Source organism: Gadus macrocephalus, chromosome 14 (assembly GCF_031168955.1).
Source record: "Gadus macrocephalus chromosome 14, ASM3116895v1".
NCBI lineage: Eukaryota > Metazoa > Chordata > Actinopteri > Gadiformes > Gadidae > Gadus > Gadus macrocephalus.
The window spans coordinates 21,486,705-21,506,171 of record NC_082395.1 but is presented as its reverse complement, the minus strand read 5'-3'; the positions used below and the strand labels follow the sequence as shown (position 1 = coordinate 21,506,171).

The 19,467-nt window shown below is 49.3% G+C and overlaps 1 protein-coding gene across 1 annotated transcript in view; it reads right to left on the bottom strand.

Moving 5' to 3' along the window:
* Positions 1–19,224, bottom strand: part of nkd1 (NKD inhibitor of WNT signaling pathway 1) — a 33,511-nt gene extending 14,287 nt beyond the window's left edge. Inside the window, exons 1-3 of the mRNA XM_060071438.1 lie at positions 19,049–19,224; positions 18,877–18,909; positions 18,519–18,658 (exon numbers count right to left, since the gene is read on the bottom strand). Coding sequence (XP_059927421.1) covers positions 18,519–18,658; positions 18,877–18,909; positions 19,049–19,073 — 198 coding nt within the window. The 5' untranslated portion in view covers positions 19,074–19,224. The remainder of the gene's footprint in view (positions 1–18,518; positions 18,659–18,876; positions 18,910–19,048) is intronic.
* Between the last annotated feature and the right edge of the window lie 243 nt (positions 19,225–19,467).

Genomic DNA, 19,467 nt, shown 5'->3' with positions numbered 1-19,467 from the left:
TAGGGGAGAGAGGAATGTGCTAATTGGTTGTTGTCTCTGTTGATGGATGGCAGCTGTATTATTAGCGTGCCGAGGTTAGGGTTGAGGATAGCCCTGGCTAATGTTAACGGCGAAGGAAAACATCCAAAAAAGCGAAATGTGTTGAAAAACGGCCAACTTGAAGACATTCTCACCGACCCCTGACCTCCCCTCCTCATTCTCAGCGAAGGCTCCAGACCCCTGAATGTCGGCTGGTATGTCGGGGAGAAGACCAACAAAGGGGAGGACTAGCTGGGAACGCTCTGCGATGGGCGGTCACACATCCTTTGTAGCGGTGATCTCCAGGGAAAATGACCGCAAATTCATATTCTTAAACAGATGAGGCACCAGCTTTTATGAAGCCACTCAAGCAGGGATTATAAAACATAAGAGGGTATTTATGTTGACACAAGAATAAAGATGAACCGAACACTGTGTTCGAACTGCAGGGACGGCACGAGACACAAATGAGTCTGTGTGTGAGACAAGTGACATCATCGCTTGGTGTAATTTCATCCAATCAGGAATACCAGCTGCAATAGCCATTTGTCACCAGAGAGAGTGCTGTCCCTCAGGTTCGATTTTTATCTTTGGCATTGCATAGGAATAAAATCAAAATTTCCCAACCACTTCAATGCCGAATGTGGGAAACAGCTATTTCAACTATCTGCTGGCACGCTTTGGTTTTCAAAAGAAGAAAAATCTTCTCTGTAGCAATTTGGGAATGACTCGGTAACTGGGGCTCTTCTGGTAACATGTTGACCACATTTAACGGGGAATATACTGCAGATAGAATCCTCTTTCTCCGTTTCTTTAGTCATTAATGTAACGTTTTCCTCCGTTCTATTTTAACTTCGGTATTATGCCATGCTACAAGACGTGTACACTCATCGACCAGACAGTTAGTAGTCACCGGGCGATTCCTAAAATACAATACAAACCAGAAACCAACCGACTTTAAACTAGGGACTGCCGCTGTTTGTCTATCAGCAAAATATGTGCCTGTCTCCCTCTCTCCCCCCCCTCCCCCCCCCTCCCCCCCCTCAAAGGGAACAATGGGGACGGGCCCTTTGTCCCTCTGAGGGCCCGCCGCTTGGCAGGAACGGGAGGCTTCCACAGCCACAGGAAGAATATTTGCCTGGCCGCAGGTTTTCTGGGGTCGGGCTGCGGAGCCCCATTCAGGCCAGTGAAAAAGAGGCTTATCCCCCTCGGCCCCACAGTGACTCCGGGGACACAGTCCAACCCGGGGCCAATCCCGGGCCACGCCCTCCCCGGGGATCAATGGTCACGGAGGTCCGGACGCGCCGCGCTCAAAGCTTTTGACTGGCTGCTCTTTTTAGACCAGACTACAAGACCAGTGGCACGCACAGGATGTGTGAAGAACGGCAGCCAGGTGTGTGCGTGTCAGAGTGTGTGTGTGTGTGTGTGTGAGTGTTGGTGTCTGAGTGTGTGTGTCTAAGTGTGTGTGTTTGTGTGTGTGTGTGTGTGTGTGTGTGTGTGTGTGTGTGTGTGTGTGTGTGTGTGTGTGTGTGTGTGTGTGTGTGTGTGTGTGTGTGTGTGTGTGTGTGTGTGTGTGTCTAAGTGTGTGTGTGTGTGTGTGTGTCTATGTGTGTGTGTGTGTGTGTGTGTGTGTGTGTCTAAGTGTGTGTGTGTGTGTGTGTGTGTGTGTGTGTGTGTGTGTGTGTGTGTGTGTCTAAGTGTGTGTGTGTGTGTGTGTGTGTGTGTGTGTGTGTGTGTGTGTGTGTGTGTGTGTGTGTGTGTGTGTGTGTGTGTGTGTGTGTGTGTGTGTGTGTGTGTCTGAGCGTGTCTGAGTGTGTGTGTGTGTGTGTGTGTGTGTTTTGGGACGGAGGGGCGTTTAAGATGACACATGGTCATTCAGTGTCAGACAGGCCCACTTAGGCAGAGCACATGGTGGTGGAAACACACCGCTGTGGAGAACATGATGGACTAATGGGGATGGGCTCGTCTTCTTCTTCCTACAAAGTAAAAGCGGGGAAAGTCAAAAACTAAATGCAGTTGGCCGGAGGGCTGAGCTGTTATGCGTGGGGAGAGGGAATCTTCACCCCATAGCTGAGGAGGTCAGAGCTGCACTGGAAGGGAGTGTGTGGACGCTAAATATCTGAGATATTTAGCCAGGATAAGGAGTGAAAAGCACACAACTCTCTCGCTTATTGATGCAAAGAGTGGAATCTCATACCTAGGCCATATTTGGTCTGTGTTAAAAGGGTATGACTAGAGACTTGGGTGAAGAAGATTATATATAGTTATCATCGTTGTATCATCATGTTGCCGTTGCGCTTCAGTGACGACAAATAAATAGGGATTCCTCCAGCATAGCAACCAACAGACACAAAAAATAAGTAAAAAACGAAAAAAGAAATGTTTGTTAGTGGATGAACAGGAAAAATTTGTTTTTTTTACATCTTTATGATCTATTAAGAGCCACATATAGCTCGCCTTAGGGTTGTGAGATTGATTAAGAAGATCAAAGCATCCTCTATTCTGAAAGGTCAACAAGTGAATGAGACAATCAAGCACTCGATGCCATGGGGGGGCTTTTAAGTCGCTGAGGGGTCAAAGTTCAATTATCTTTATTTTTAGCACAGCAGACTGGACAGCCCACTCCACTGTGTTCGTCACGTCGTCGGAAGAAGTCATAAAGAGTGGTAGTAATAGTCGGCCACGCCAACAGGATTTAGTGAATATCCCCACTTGCTAGCCTGCATGACCAAATTGAAGCAGAGAATCAACATTTGCTATTCTCTGGTGTTTATTGCCTTACAATTCGCTCATGTTTACGTCACAGCTTATGCTCCACGCTCCAAATAAATACTATAAAGTATTTATAAAAGTTAGCGTATAAGTTGTTTACAATAGTTAACGTGCAAGATATTAACGAAAGTTAGCGTTTAAGATATTTACGATAGTAAGCGTGCAAGATATTTCCAAAAGTTAGCATGGAAGATATCTACGATAGTACCATGTAAGTATTTTTTAAAGTTAGCGTGAGAGAAGCAGACGAGTCCGCTGCAATCCTCCAAACACCCAGAAAGGCCTTTGGTACATAAACAAGTGTCTTTGTTCAACACTCTGGAAAACAAACTTCCCAGACGTGATGTTTGATGTGCGCTGGGAACCAGAGCATAATGTGTGCCTCTTTCAACCCCGGCCAGCTCCCTCCACAGGCTCTTTGGGGGACGCAGGGACCGAGGAATGATGGATGGGACGGCCCAACTGTGTTTATTTCCAGGCTGTTCACGTGTGGACAAAGTGCCCGCTGCAGTGTCCCGTGTACAGGCCTGTTTCTGCTAGGGAACTGTTTATTTTGGGACGTTAAATGAACACGGCCCAGAACGGACACATGTCAGTCGTCTGTTGTCATAGCTTCATGTTTAATGAATGTGTACTTTCTACTTGAAATGCTAAACTCAAGTCAAACAATGCCATAACAGTAGACAATGATATTGTTTACTATGGATGGTAGCAGTTTGAATTGTAGCTATCCATGAACAACTGATATGATATGTATGGATTTAACTCTATCTACTAACACCTACAACAGGCATCTATGACTCCCATTCAACAACCTACTCACTTGAGCTTTCTGTGGATAATATTTAAACCACTACTGAACCCGTTGAGCCTGTATTATCACCAAACAGGCTCTAATTCAAGTGTCATAATCCATTGGCTCCTACAAAAGAGACGATGAACAAGATGAAAGGCAACGTGAGCAGAACGTGATTATTTCTGGCAATGTTGCACTCTGGTGTCAAGCACCATATTAACCCTGGCAGCGAATACACGTATGATTGGGCCAAGTGATTTCTATCTTCCTCTCCAGCCTCTTTCGGTATGTACCGACACACACACACAGAGAGAGAGAGAGAGAGAGAGAGAGAGAGAGAGAGAGAGAGAGAGAGAGAGAGAGAGAGAGAGAGAGAGAGAGAGAGAGAGAGAGAGAGAGAGAGAGAGAGAGAGAGAGAGAGAGAGAGAGAGAGAGAGAGAGAGAGAGAGAGAGAGAGAGAGAGACGTGTGTTTGTTGGAGTGCAAGGGATCTGTGTTTATGCGTGGCTGTGGTCAACTCCCACAAGGGTTTGACCCATGCTGTCTGTCTCTGCCACACCACACCACACAGGCAGTTAACATGGCCGACTACAGCACCCCGTGGCCCCCGGCCAGGGAGCGAGGCAAAGCAGGCCGCAGGAGTATTGGCTACATAACTGTCTCTAACCCAGTCTTCATCCAACCTCTGGGGGCGGGACTCTGCTCATCAGGTCACACACAGACACACAAGACACAGAGACACAGACACATAAACAGACACAACTACAGAGAAAGAGAAAGACAGAGAAAGACTGAGTCACAGACAGAGGGAAACAGTCACAGACAGAGAGACAGAGACACATAAACAGACACAACTACAGAGAAAGAGAAAGACTGAGTCACAGACAGAGAGAAACAGTCACAGACAGAGACAGAGACAGAGACAGAGACAGAGACAGAGACAGACAGACAGACAGACAGACAGACAGACAGACAGACAGACAGACAGACAGACAGACAGACAGACAGACAGACAGACAGACAGACAGACAGACAGAGACACTGCGAGAGTTCAGAGGGAGGGAAATGCTGGCTCTCTTTCTGCTCCACACAACCTCCTAGTTTAAAAGCTCAAGTATCAAGAACTCCAAATGCCCTTTTTGTCTTCATGTAATGCCTGCAGTCAATGATAGAATAGAATAGAATAGAACAGAATAGAGGAGGACTTTTTTGCCCAGCATGGGCCGGAAATTTTTGGCCTCACATCAGAGGCTTTAAAACCGTATACACTCACACTCAATGACACATGTCACATATAGGTCATTCACTTCCAGCTTTATACTGGAGAGCTTACGTGAAATACTTTGTGGCAGGGTTAAAAGAAAATACCTAAATGGGGCATTGTCTTCTCCCTATTATCATTGGTTCTTAGAAGTTTCCCACCTGAAGGAATTATTAATGGGCAACCCTCCAAGCCCCGGCATATGTATTATACTCCAGGGTTGGCAAACACGCTGAAAGCCAAGGAGTCAAACAACAACAAAGAAGAAAAGCTATTTGCTCTGGAGCTGCAAATTAGCGTCTAGGTGTCGTGTTGCTCACTGAGGACTCCCCCCGAACGTAAGTCGAGACGCTCAGGAGGCCGACTCAAACAGCCAACGGGCCGCCACGGAGCCGGAGCCTGGGGGATCCCTGCAGGATAAGGGATCACCCAGGCTTCCGCCCGCTGACCCCCACGCCCGGAAGGGCCTGGGTCTAAACGACATTTATAGAGAGAGAGGGAGGAAGATCTTATGTTTCAACAACCTCACTTATAAGACTGAAGAGGAAATCCAAATTTAGGATTATTTTTGTGTATTTGTTAGGGATATCGGGCCAGAAATATTCTGCATGTATCGGCATTCGAATTCGGAGACATTATATTCTGTGCTCTGTTTATCGTTTTGATTCGAATCCCCATAGACTCAAATCAGCCTGCGTCTTCCCGTCTAAACATCTGAATCACGCGAGATCAAGTGTCTCTATGAGTGGAGGACGGCTCCCCAAAAGCAGCAGACCTCTCCAAGGCGTGAGGTTTCACAATGACAGCAGGCCTGGTGGACATCTTCTCTCCAGGTCTACGGTCGAGGTATAGATTTGGGGGGGTTGGGGTGAATGACGTTGGTGTCCTTGGCTCCGGTGGGTCGCCGGTGGTTCTCTTTCAACGCTGTGCTGTGTGTGTGTAGGAGCTGAGGCGATCGGGGAGCAGCCCGTCTAGAAGGGCTGACCCTCTGAGCCCTGCTCCGCCGCACACGTCAGCCGGATGCATGCATGCTTGTGTGTGTGTACACTGCCACTGCCACTGCCACACACACACACACACACACACACACACACACACACACACACACACACACACACACACACACACACACACACACACACACACACACACACACATACAGATGGACACACACACAACCACATACATGAACACTTACTTGTATACATACAAAAACACACACACACATATTCAGATGGACACATACACACACCCCTACATGCACGCACACGCACAAATAAACAGACAGGCAGACAGACAGACTACAAGACGATGTGATGCATTCAGGATTTGTAAATCTCATCTACGGCTTGCTCGGAGTGAATTTGTTTTCGGCTTATCACAGTTCTCCAAGCGACAACAAAAAAAAGCCCATTTTAGCGCCGCATACACGTGCGAGCGGGCGCGGCTCGGCGTGCTTCAGATGTTTGATTCCACAGCCGCTGCGAGCCGCCGTGTGATTGGCTGCCGCCCTTTTGTAGTCCGTTTGTGTGCAGCCACCAATCATTTCTGCTCTCCGGATTAACACAGCAAACACGACCGGTCACATTACCTCACCGACATCAAAGGCCGGCTCTGAAAAGGCTCAGTGAAACATTAGCAGAGATTTACAGCTCTCTCGTCTCCACTCGTCAGCTCCACGCTGCTGCAACGCCGCCGCCGCCCCCCCCACCCCCCTACCCCCCTACCCCCCCTTCCCCTTTGCTGCCCTTTTTTCTCCTGCGCTTCATGTGGGAAGTTGGCCGACGCTTTAATGACCCATTTACTCAACTTTTACACCTGCGAAGATAAGCCCTAACGGCCCTGGCCGCTCGCCTCGGGCGCCCTCCGTCTCTCAAGGCTCCTGCCGTTTATTAGCTTTGAAAAATATGTAACCCGAGCAATTAGCATTTATCAGCGTGTTTATCAAAGCTTTCCCCCAGCCCGGAGACAAGAGGAGGGCCGTACATCAAGGCCTGACATCCTGAGAACCAGACCGGCTCTGGCACGTTTGTTTTCATTGACCAGAGAGGCGTTTTGCTCGTGTCAATCTCCCTTTGCCTCCAAACCGGCTTGTCAGGAGATGGGAGAACATCTGAGTGACTGGTTCTTGTGTAGCTTAACTTTAGGTAACCTTGTACACCAGTTTCAACACGGAGTCAACGAAACGCACACAACAACTGTGGCTTTGAATTCCTGCTGCCGCTGCCTGGTAGAGAATACAAAATACAGCCTGCCAAGATCTACAAACGAACATGAATATAACTCTTCTTTTGCGAGATAGGACAGGAATGAAAGAGTTGGTGATGCAGAACAGCACCAAGGGCGTGTGAGGTGAGCCAGTTAAGGTTTTCTAACCAAGGAAGAAGATGGTAGTTCATGATGACAGAACTGGCCCTTGCGCGCGTGTGTATGTGTATGTGTATGTGTATGTGTGTGTGTGTGTGTGTGTGTGTGTGTGTGTGTGTGTGTGTGTGTGTGTTTGTGTGTGTGTGTGTGTGCGTGTGGTAGCATGTCTGTGTGTGTGTGTGCGGCTACTGGCTCGTTAATAAGGCAGTGGTATCATTAAAGAACAGTGTGACTGGATGGTTTCACGGCTTGGGCAGCCTGTCTCCCCAGCGCAGCAGAGCCTGACAGGAACCAGGCTGGTCGCCTGACTACCCCGCACCAGATAGTGAGCCCACGTGTTGATGCTTAGTATAAACAGTGTTTCCACCTTTCATCACAGCCAGAGAGCATTACTGAAACATTTGGTAAATAGGTGCCTCTGTCTTTAAAATTACCCAGACACATCTTGCTCCCAAAGCGTTTAACCATCACTAGGATAATTTAACCAACACTAGCAGCATTTAACCACGACTAGGAGAATCAAACCATCACTAGCATTAGGAGCGTTTAACTGGGATGAAGGGCTGTGCCATTGAAATCGACCTGAAAATCGACATGATCTCTAAATAAAACCGTCACAAGATCAAACTGTAGCGATGAGGATTCCATTGACAAGTGTGACGGTACAGCGTGCAGGCAGTGAGGGCGACCCGTCGACACCAGCCGGCCGCCGCTTTTGTCTTCATTCAGAACCACTTGCCCAGACCCGTCACTCTGGCTGACAGCTCCACTCCCTCCCTGTGTGTGTGTGTGTGTGTGTGTGTGTGTGTGTGTGTGTGTGTGTGTGTGTGTGTGTGTGTGTGTGTGTGTGTGTGTGTGTGTGTGTGTGTGTGTGTGTGTGTGTGTGTGTGTGTGTGTGGAAAAGCTCAGACGTGTGCGTACTGCGTAGCAACAGCTTCTCTACAGCTGGAAAGTCTGCCTGGACACCAAGTTGGCTGTGCTCACCCCCCCCCCCCCCCCCCCCACACACACACACACACAAACACAAAATTTAAAAGCCCACTCACTCACACATTAACACACAACACACACACACACACACACACACACACACACACACATATTTACAAACCCAAATACAGCTCATACACCCAAATAACCTCCACATAAACTCAGAACACACACGCTCACACACTAGCACCCTTCTACACACACACACACATTTACACACACACAGACACACACAAATACAGCCCATGCACACATATACGCCCGTAAACTCTGAAACACAAACTCCTGCACAAGTACCCTTCCACACATACCCACACCCTCCCAAATACAGCCCATGCACAGATATACCCCCCACATAAACTCAGAAACACAAGCGCAAGAACCCCTCCACACACATTCGCACACACACAAACTCTCTCTTCTTTTCACCCCCCCCCCCCCCCACACACACACACACACACACACACACACACACACACACACACACACACACACACACACACACACACACACACACACACACACACACACACACACACACACACACACACACACACACACTCCTTTTCACACACACACACACTCACAGAATGGCTGGGGAGAAGACCATTTCCAGCCACAAGCCACCACCTCTAAACATACCATACATCTGACCTTTTTAACTTCTGACTTAAAGACTCTGTAATTACAGACAACTTTTCAACTAAGCGAGTAAACAAGTCGGTAGAAATAGACACTTCAACTACTGTACACAAGCGCCCCGGTGCCAGTGGTATGTGTCTATTCATAGCCGGCTGGAATTAGAGGCTCGTGTCTCGGCGCATCGTTAAGAACTCACAGTAGGGGGAGTTACTCACACTTGTGCGAACGTACGCTGGCAATGTGGTGCGCACATGGCCTGCGTGCGCCTCCACTTGCGCACGCATTTACACCACACACAACACGATGCAGGCAGAATACCGACCCGACCGACCCGGGACCAGAAGCAGGGCCTGCCAATGTGTGACATGTTTATACATGACATGCAGCGACTACGACAGGACGAACTGTTGAAGGCAGTTGTGTGCTAATTGGTTGTTTTTCGTTGGTAATGTTTCCCCTGCCATGGATGGCGAGTGCTTCCTTGTGTGTCCGAATGCGTGTGTGTGCGTGTCTGACTGTGTGTATGTGCGTATGTACGTGTGTGCGTTTTATTGTGAAATGTTCAGCACAACACATGGTCATTCTGCCTAATTAAATTCTTATAACAAGACAGGAATTTGACCGCTGTGTAGAGATTTGTTTTTCTTCAAGGTAGTAAAAAATACAAACAAAGTATGAACAAATGTGAGCATGCGTCCGGGCGTGTCTGTGCGTGCGCCTGTGTGTGTGTGTGTTGTGTGCATGTGCATGTGCATGTGTGTGAGGTTGACAGGCAGACCACACCGCCCTGCTGGGCTCCTGGGCTCCTGGGCTCCATTCAGGCCCCTCCTGGGTGAGCTCCTCTCTGGCCCCGGGCCCCTGTGGAGCATAAACACACCGAGGGGGCGGGGGCCTTTTCCTTTCAGCACAGCCGCCCCTCTGTTTGGCTTTCCCTCCACCGAAAACATCCCCTAGCAGACAATCCAGACCTGCCTGGCCCCGCGGGCGCCAGGGGAAGAGCCCCGGGTCTCTCTGTCTGGACCTGGAACAATACGCTCCCCCTCTGTTTACCTAAAGACCACATCCTCCGCTCTGCCTTCCTCAGGTGGCGCTGGGGGCCCCCCGGGCCCGGCGGGGGATAAACACAACGCGGGGCCCGTGGGGGCGGCAGAGGAGACGGCCGCCGGTCTCGGGGTGTCTCCCAAAGTCCCGGGGTCCTTTGAACCGCGTCAATAAATACAGAGGAGAGGGAGAGGGGAGGGAGGGGAGAGGGGGAGGGGAGGGAGAGTCGTGCTGGGTCTCTGTGCCCGTCAGGCCTGGTTCTGATCAACACATCCGTGTGTGTGTGTGTGTGGACGCGTGTGTATGCTTGTGCGTGAGGTATTTGAGAGCATGTGTGTGTCCCTTATGTGTGTGAGGATATGCAAGTGCCTTGCTTGTGTGTGTGTGTGTGTGTGTGTGTGTGTGTGTGTGTGTGTGTGTGTGTGTGTGTGTGTGTGTGTGTGTGTGTGTGTGTGTGTGTGTGTGTGTGTTTGTGTGTGTGTCAGTCTATGTGATTATGTATCTGTCTCTCTGTCCATGGCTGTGTGTGTGTGTGTGTGTGTGTGTGTGTGTGTGTGTGTGTGTGTGTGTGTGTGTGTGTGTGTGTGTGTGTGTGTGTGTGTGTGTGTGTGTGTGTGTGTGTGTGTGTGTGTGTGTGTGTGTGTATCGGTCTGTGTGATTATGTGTCTAACTCTTTGTCCGTGGCTGTGTGTGTGTGTGTGTGTTTCGGTTTGTGTGATTATGTGTCCATCTCTTTGTCCATGGTTGTGTGTGTGTGTATGTGTCTGTCTGTGTGCGTGTGCGTGTGTGTGCATGTGTGTGTGTGTGTGTGCGTGTGTGGTCTTTGCATGCATGTGTTCTCTTGAGATTCTGCTGTAACAGCTTTATGCAGATGCTGATCTGATGCAATTTACAAGAGCCACTTTGCATGCTCTGTCGAATTATTCAGCGCTTACTGCACGGGCCAAAGCACAGCCCGCAGGGGGAGCCGATAAACAAACAAGAGAGAATGATTCAGGGTTCTAAACACTTAAACACCCACTTCAGCATAGCCTTTCAAGTGGCTGATTAAAGCGGGCTCAGGGCCGCCATGGGAGCCTGAGCTGGCTCCAGAATCGCCCCTGGAGGACTGACCCTCCTACCCCCAGACACAGGCGCTGCTCTGGGCTGCACTGGTACGATCCTGGGGACCTCATACATTGATGAAATGGGGTATTGGGATCGGAGAATGACCCCGATTACGATCACGCATGATAGTAGAATTGCTTTGCAACCATGACACCCACGATTTCGGGTGACTCCAAAAAACGTCTGTGGACGTGAATTCCAGAGCTTGATCAGTAGCAGAAGTGGAATCAGTCCAACGCTAGAACTGGACCCTCTCACTGTTTCCCTCCCCTGTTACCTTCAGCGTCCAATATCATACCGAGCGCAGGTGCAAGGGTGCTGCTGGCCATGCTGATCATCGTAAGGTGCAGCAGAGCTAGCCGCAGTCATCATGACCCCGCTGATCGAACACTTGCTCAAGCAGACTCTGGTCGTTAGGGAGCAGTACAAAGTGCGCCGCCAGCACAGAACATTTCTTGAACCCGAGCCCGTGTCACTTTGGGTGAGTCCGGCTGTGTGCATTTGGACAGCAACCAGTAAGCCTACAGGCTATCTTCCATTTGATAAACAGACCAGACATTTGGAGGAAATCACTGCCGTCTCCGTTGGGATTAAGGTCTGCATCGCGATTTTATAAAGAAACGACACACGAAAAAACATCGGGCTCATCCCTGAACCAACGTCAACCTTCAATAGAGATTCATAATTTTGCATTTCGCACGCTTCCACAACATTTCTCCGATGTCAAACCCCGGCACTCACTCAGAGGCAGCCTGAGAAACCCGGCGAAGAGCCGGAGAGAGGAGAGGAGAGGAGAGCGGGCGCTTTGAAACCATCGGTGGACAGTGAGCAGATAACCGGGGGAAACAAAGCGCAATCCTCCGCCGCTAATCCCTCGGGATTCCAAACACATTCCCGCAGACGCCTTTGATCTCCGGAGTGCATCCGGACTACCGACGCTAGACGCACAGCACTCACTCACACACACTTACTCACACACACACACACACACACGCTCACACACACACACACACACACGCTCACTACACACACACACACACACACATGCTCACACACACACACACACACGCTCACACACACGCTCATAAACACACACACACACGCTCACACACACGCTCATAAACACACACACACACGCTGACATACACACTTACACTTACTCACATGCTAACACACACACGTACACTTACTCACTCACGCACACTTACACTTACGCACACTTACACTAACTCACGCACACGCTTTTACACACACACACACGCTCCTACAGACACACTCGTATACGTTTGTGTGTGCGTGCTGTAAGGCCGGCTCCACTCCAAACCACATGGCCACATGGCCACATGCCCATACCTCGCGTGCCCGCTGACTATATTTAACCAAGCATGCATATAAAACAAAGTGAGAGTTTGTTTCCAAATTGAGACGTCTAAAAAAGTGACAACTGCATTTGCGAAACGACTGCCGGATAAAAAAATCCACACCACATCACAAAACAAGTGATAAATAACCCGGACAAATGACCTACTTACATTAAGAAGGAATAAATTATTATTTACCAAGAAACATATATTCATATTGACTAACTTCCCTCGACCTAGAAGTGCTCGACCAATCATAGAAATAAAGGTGAGGAGAAGATCGGATAGCAGGAAAAAAATAACAAAGTCAACATGGCCGACAAAACAGAGTGCATACTGTCTCAGGCCAGGGTCTACCGCTCAGACTTGTGCTTCACAGTGAGGGTGGATGTGGACTGTGTGTCAGCCCATCACACTTTTTGTTCAAGAGACACTCTGCCACGCCCCCAGTCTCAGCCAATAAGCTTCATCAGACAGCCCTGGCAGGAAGGAACATGCCATGTTTGATTCCTTTATTTTGTGCGGGGTACCACCAAAGTGAAAGGACACAGAGGCTCTGCTGAAGCACCACCCAACCCCACCACTAAAAGCCCCCCGGTACAACATCCACACACACACAGAGAGAGAGAGAGAGAGAGAGAGAGAGAGAGAGAGAGAGAGAGAGAGAGAGAGAGAGAGAGAGAGAGAGAGAGAGAGAGAGAGAGAGAGAGAGAGAGAGAGAGAGAGAGAGAGAGAGAGAGAGAGAGAGAGAGAGAGAGAGACAGACAGACAGACAGACAGACAGACAGACAGACAGACAGACAGACAGACAGACAGACAGACAGACAGACAGACAGGTACACTGTCAACACACCCTCACGGCACATTCACAGACGGGGCTGCCAGAAGGCACCGTTTCCCTGCAACAAAACCCCTGACGTGTTGATTCCTGGCCCGCATTGTGTTCCCCTCGCTGTAGAAGCCCCGCAGCTCGGAGCGCGCTGGCGTTACACTCGATCCGTGGTGTGACGCCGCCGCCGCCCACGTGCCCTTGAACCTCCCGTCCTCGCGGCGACGGCCCCGGGGTGGACCTCCGGGTACGCGCGGGAGACGGCATCCTTCCCGTCTCCTCGTGGGAAAGCGGAGAGACGGGAACACGCGAGAACCTTTCTGGAGCCAGGTGCTGCCCCCCCCCCCCCCTACCCACCCCCACCAGCCCCAACTCACCCCCACGGCCCTACACACCCCCACAAGCCCCAACTCACCCCCACAAGCCCTGACCGACTCCCATAAGCCCCTACCCCCCCTACGAGCCTCAACTCGACACCGTAAGCCTCACCCACCCTCCAAGCCTCTACCCACCCAACAAGCCCCGACTCACCCCCAGAAGCCCTAACCTCCACAAGCCTCACCCATCCCCACAAGTCTCACCCGCCCCTTGAAGTCCTGCCCACCCCTATGAGCCCCTAACCACCCCCACAAGCCGCTACCCACCCCCACAATCCCCTAACCACCCCCAGAATCCCCTACCCAGCCCCAAAGGCCCGACCCACCCCCAGTGCACAAAAGGCCAAGGCTTTTCTTTTCTTTGGAGTGTGGCCCCAAACTCTCCCCACCCCCACCTCCTCCACCTCCTCCACCCCCCCACCTCCTCCACCCCCCCCAGCCTCTTCAAAAAAGCAGCAGCAGCCATGCAGCCCCCAGAGGTCCCACATGGGGGGGGGCCCGGTGGGAGAAGGGTTGGGGGGGGGGGCGACATGAAGCACGCATAAGGGGGCCAGGCGGGGGAGAGAGAGTGCACCGCAGAGAGAGGAGACGGTGGAGAGAGAGAGAGAGAGAGAGAGAGAGAGAGAGAGAGAGAGAGAGAGAGAGAGAGAGAGCTTTCAGCTCCGAGACAGGGGCTCTTGGCTTAAAGGAGCGAGAGAGGCACGACAGCGAAGGCGAGAAATGAATGAAGCGCGAGGCCTGCCGTGTCTTTTATCAGCCTCAGCGTTTGAGGAACAATGTGTTTAAAAGCTTTAGGCCTACTTCCATAAAAGCAAGAGAAACTTTCTAGTCACAGGGAAATATCAGAGCGGCGGTCCCCTACTGTGAAACAAGGGGGTTGGGGGACGGGGACGTGCCTCGCCGTCAGATGAACGCTGGCCTTGTTGTCTAGGAGACTGTATCTGTTTAGATGGAAGCTCGTTGAGAGGAGAAGCAGCCAGGAAATAAGAAAGCCCTGCGATGCAAGGCAGCGCTTTTTTAAGGTTGGGGGTTTGGCTTTTCAACTGGAAGCGGAGGAGGAAGTGGGTGGGGGGGGGGGTGGCTACGTCAGCAGGGTGGAGGAGGAGGAGGAGGAGGGGTAGCCCTGGGGGGTCACAGCTCACACCTCTCTGCACGGCAGGAACCACTCGAAGTGTTCCCCTCGTTTCTTCGGCCGCAGACGACCGCAAAGTCAACCCAAGAACCAGATGGAGTCCAGGAAGGGAGCGAGGAGGACCAAAGGAGAGAGGAAAGAGGAGGCAGGAAAGGGGGGATGGGGGGGTACACACGCTTTTAATAGTAGAAAGGAAGGAGAACTTTGCTAGGGAGAAAGACGAAAGAAAAGCCAAATCACCTAATAGATCGCGTGACTTTTGGCGCGGTACAGACAAACCAAGGCTATCACATGATGGAGCAAGCGATATATCTCGGGTACGGAATATACACCAGCCCCCCGTCAGACAGGAGCGTCCGAGAGACGCAGCGAGAAGAACAAAGTGTCAGGAGATCGCTGCCAAAACGGCCGACCAGAAATTCAAACTGAAAGATCACAGATGGTTGAAGCGTTTGATGCCGTCCGCGTCTCTCACGGCAACATGTGAGATGTATTTCCAGCAGAGGTGTAGACAACGCGGTGTGGACCGGAGGGAAAGTGTATCTGCTCACATGGCCTGCGGCACCCCACCTGCCCCCAGCCGTCAGTGTCCGTAACCTCCCGGGCCTGTCGCCATACTGCTCATATCACGAGTACACTGTCACGATTACAGGAGATAAACAAAGCTAACGTAGCACCCTTCAGACTTCAATTCGTAAAAGATTAACTATCTCTATCTCTCCTTCTTCGACTGGCCCTTTTGTGCTAACAACCTGTGTCAAACCAGGAGTATTGAATTGACCGAACTACACTTTGGTCACACGAAAGGTAAAACGTTCTGTCTTGGTTCTTACGTCTATGGCTCTGATGTGGGCCTACAAGTGTGGGTTGATGTACCAGATAGCTAGTCCAGCACATCTTTTGTTAAAGAGAAGCGATGCCACGCCTCCAGACCCAAAACCACAAGGTCTGTTATTAAAAGAATATATATTTAAAAAAGCACCCTAAATCTTTGCCTCTTCATAGCAAAGTGTCCCACCTTCCCTCCCTGTGAATGACATAGTTCAGAGAACACAAGTTGACCCTTTGCAAACAATGAAAACACATTTTCTTTCCGAGGCTAATGCTTCGGTGTGAAAAGGGGCCTTAGTTTTAACCTTTGAGGACTTGTCCTATTCTCATCTCCTGCTGGCACTCAGGAGCAGTTGCAGATTGAGAGCATCCAACAAGCCCCGAGCATGCTTTGGTTAACGAAACACACCACATTATAATAACAAGTAATAATAAATAATAATTTAAGAGTAATTCCCCAATATAGCAGTATACATATCATGATGAGGAATAGATTTATGTGATTTATGTGTTGATGTGTAGATTTCTCTCTACACAGATTCTGCTGAATCCAAATCTTGGAGAGAAACGACACAACCTAACCCTGTATCTCCTACAAATTGATCTATATGTTGTTCAAAGTTGGTAAGAACAACATGTATACATAACTATCTAACCCTGAATCTTCTACAAATAGATCTATATGTTGCTTAGATGGGGTAAGAACCACATATATACGTAACTGACGGCAGAACGCTTCTAGGGCTAACAGCTCTGACCTCCCTGGCTTTTGCTTTCCTGTGTCGTTGTTTGGGTGGAGCTTAGTGCGGTACTCGTGTGGTGGTAAATTATGAAGGCAAAAGCAAACTAGGGATGGACTGAAATCTGAAACAAGCATTTTACAGCTAGTTGCCGGTATTTAAGTCATCTTATTTGGGAGGGACTGATTTATTCAGTTGCACATGGCAAAGTAATATTGTGGAGTAGCTTACATGTGTTGGGGAGTATGTGAGCCAATGAGTTAATGCAAAAAAAAACTGCCATACTTCTTTGTGCTATTTACTGAACTAGAATCTAGCCGACAGGACGCAACAGAAGAAAAACATCCAAATAAATATTGATATTGGAAAAAATATCTTTCCTCTTCTTTTATGTCGACTCCCCCTTGGCTATGGAATCCATTAGACACACCAATTTGAATTATTTATGCCATAGAACTGCACATAAATCTTAATTGTGAATAGGGAAAACCATCAAGCCCTTCAGTCGGGATTGTTTTTAAACCAGAGCCAAGATTCTCTTCACACCCTCTTGGAAACAAAAACAAGGCTGCTATTGGAGAGGGGGGGAGGGGGGTAAACATCTGGATAAATAACACTGTTTTTCAACAAGCGGGAGAAAAAAGAATTCCTACAGATGTGTTTTCAAACTTCCACACTCGTGAATCTGAACCGGGACGCGGTTGCTATTCCCCACGACCACCTTGGCGTCGAGTGACAAAAACAACAGCCGCGAGACTGAGACCGACAATAATCCGCACTTCCAGCAACAATATGGAACTTGAAATACATTTTTCCCAAATGTTTCCCATGGCGCTTTCCACGGCGCACACTGACACCGCGCCTTTCCGTGCGCGGGGGGCTCCGGTTACACGATGTTTATGAGTGGACCGGACACATGTCAGGTTTTAGCGACTTGGACAGCGTCGCTGGGGGGTCGTTGCTGGCTTTGCGCTGATGCACGCACACGCTGAGCGACTCTCGCTCGCTCGCACGTCACCTCCAACCGGAGCGGCTAGAAAGTGGCCACTGTCGGTCATGTCCCACACTGACGGCCAGAGCAGATTCTAGCACTCCCCCTCCCCGGGGCACAACTATTAGGACCACACTGCAGCAGCAGCGGCCAAATACTTTGGACCTCGACTTGGACCCTGATCAGGGGAGATTTGGCTGCGCATAAAATACGTCAGTGTCACTTCCAGTAAGGTTCCAGTGAGCACCTTATATTCCCCGATGCTGTTTCTTAATTACTCGTGCTGAACTACTTTACTTCTCGTCCAGTTTGCGGACACACTTGTATCGTTGTTGCTCTCTACCTCTGCGCTGCGTTGCCATTGGCCCTTCCACTGATTAACAGTGGATCTGTGGATCAGGGGTTGATCCAAATGATTTTTTTCTTTTTTCAAAATAGAAGAGGATTTCGTTAATTTTGGTCAGAATGCAATTAGGACACTGGAGTTGTGGAAAAGGGATTAGCTATCAGATGATTTATTTATTAATTTGCCTTGGTTCTTCAAACGTGGTGCGCTTGAGGAAAGCGTTGTAGCCAAAGCGGCTTAGGGACACTCTGAAGTGATTCCAGAGGATTTTCGAAGCAGACAACAACATCAGAATGCCCTAATACAAAATAGACATGACCTTCAACTCGGAGCTATTCACAATGCACCACAGATTTTTTATCAAATAATAGGCTACTTTTTATCCGACATAATGTGCAGTGTAAAATAGTACTTTTCATTCAGTTGGAGCGTTTTCAAGTTTATGGATGAGTTTTGAAGGCATGTTAGTCAAGTTAATTGATTATTTTTAGAGAGAGAGAGAGAGAGAATGACTGATTATTTTTAGTCAGTCATTCACCTAAAGAGAAGACATGACGACATCACCGATTGTCAAATAAACATATTCTGTGATTAAATCGTAGGCCTACCAATAAAAACTCAAACAAGCACAAAGCGTTCCATTGTATCTTCAAAGGCTTATTCATCTTCAAAGCGTCGTCCGTGAGTCCTTCGGGAGAAGCCTAAATCCGCTACTTTACGATAACACCTATATCCATGATGGATCAAACATCCAAACATCTTGACTATCAACTCAACTAGCAGAAAGTTGACAAACGGACACGATCCAGTACATCACACGATGGCCCAGCAGATGGCTCTCTCCAAAACCCGGGTCCACTATAACGTTTCACTGACCTCACATCAGTGAGTAAGTCCTCATAAAACTCCTGCCCTTACCCGAGGAGTGGAGCCGCAGGTCTTCTTGTGGTGACAGTCGTGCTCCAGGCGCGACGACCCGGTGCAGTAGTACTGCTGCTTCACCAGCCAGTCGTCGATGCCTTTCCTCGCCAAGCACGCATTCACTACGAAACTGTCGCCTGGAAACAAAAGAGTGACTCGTGTTAATATCCACGTTGTTTTACGCGTCTGTATAAGTATAACACCGATATTTTCTTTACGCACAGCTTCGTTGTGAGTTAGTAACATAGGTGGCTGCTCTGTTTCAACCACTGGAGCTCTGAACTAAAGTGCCGTTTCGATTGCCCGAATTCTCAAATAATAAATGATACAGTAACTGATATGTCGTATCGCTTACCTTCCGGACTCTCCCTCGGTTTACAAACGGCAGCTTTTCGAAGAAAACCCCAAAGTAAGGGGGAAAGGGAGAAGACAATAAAAAAGGTTAACTCCAAAGTACCGCCGCGCTCCGGCGTGCTCCGACCCACTACAGATGGCATTTCTCCAAAGATTTATTTTGTTAAACTTACCATGTTTCGAATGCAGTTTACCCATTTCTATTCATCTGGTTGTGATTCAAAGAGCAACGGAAGAATATAATCCAAAAGCGGCGATATTTCCAAACACAGACGCCGTCCGTCCAGAGAGCAAGTCTGCGCTCAGCAGTACATCCTACGGCGAGAGAGCCAGAGAGTCTTTGATCGAGTCCCCCTCCCCCCTGCATCCCCCCTCCCTTCCCCCTGTTCTCTCTTCCAAGCGGACAGGAGGCGGTTACCAAAACCCGCACTTCAACCGCTCAAACAACATGATTGACACTTCGCCCAAGATTACACGAGGTGCTGGCAGTTGTCTGCTTTATTGGGCCGACGCAGCACATGAAAGTAAAACCAAATTCCTTGAAGTCTCAAAACTTTAAGAAAAAAAGAGCAGCCTGAGCGCACTATGAGCC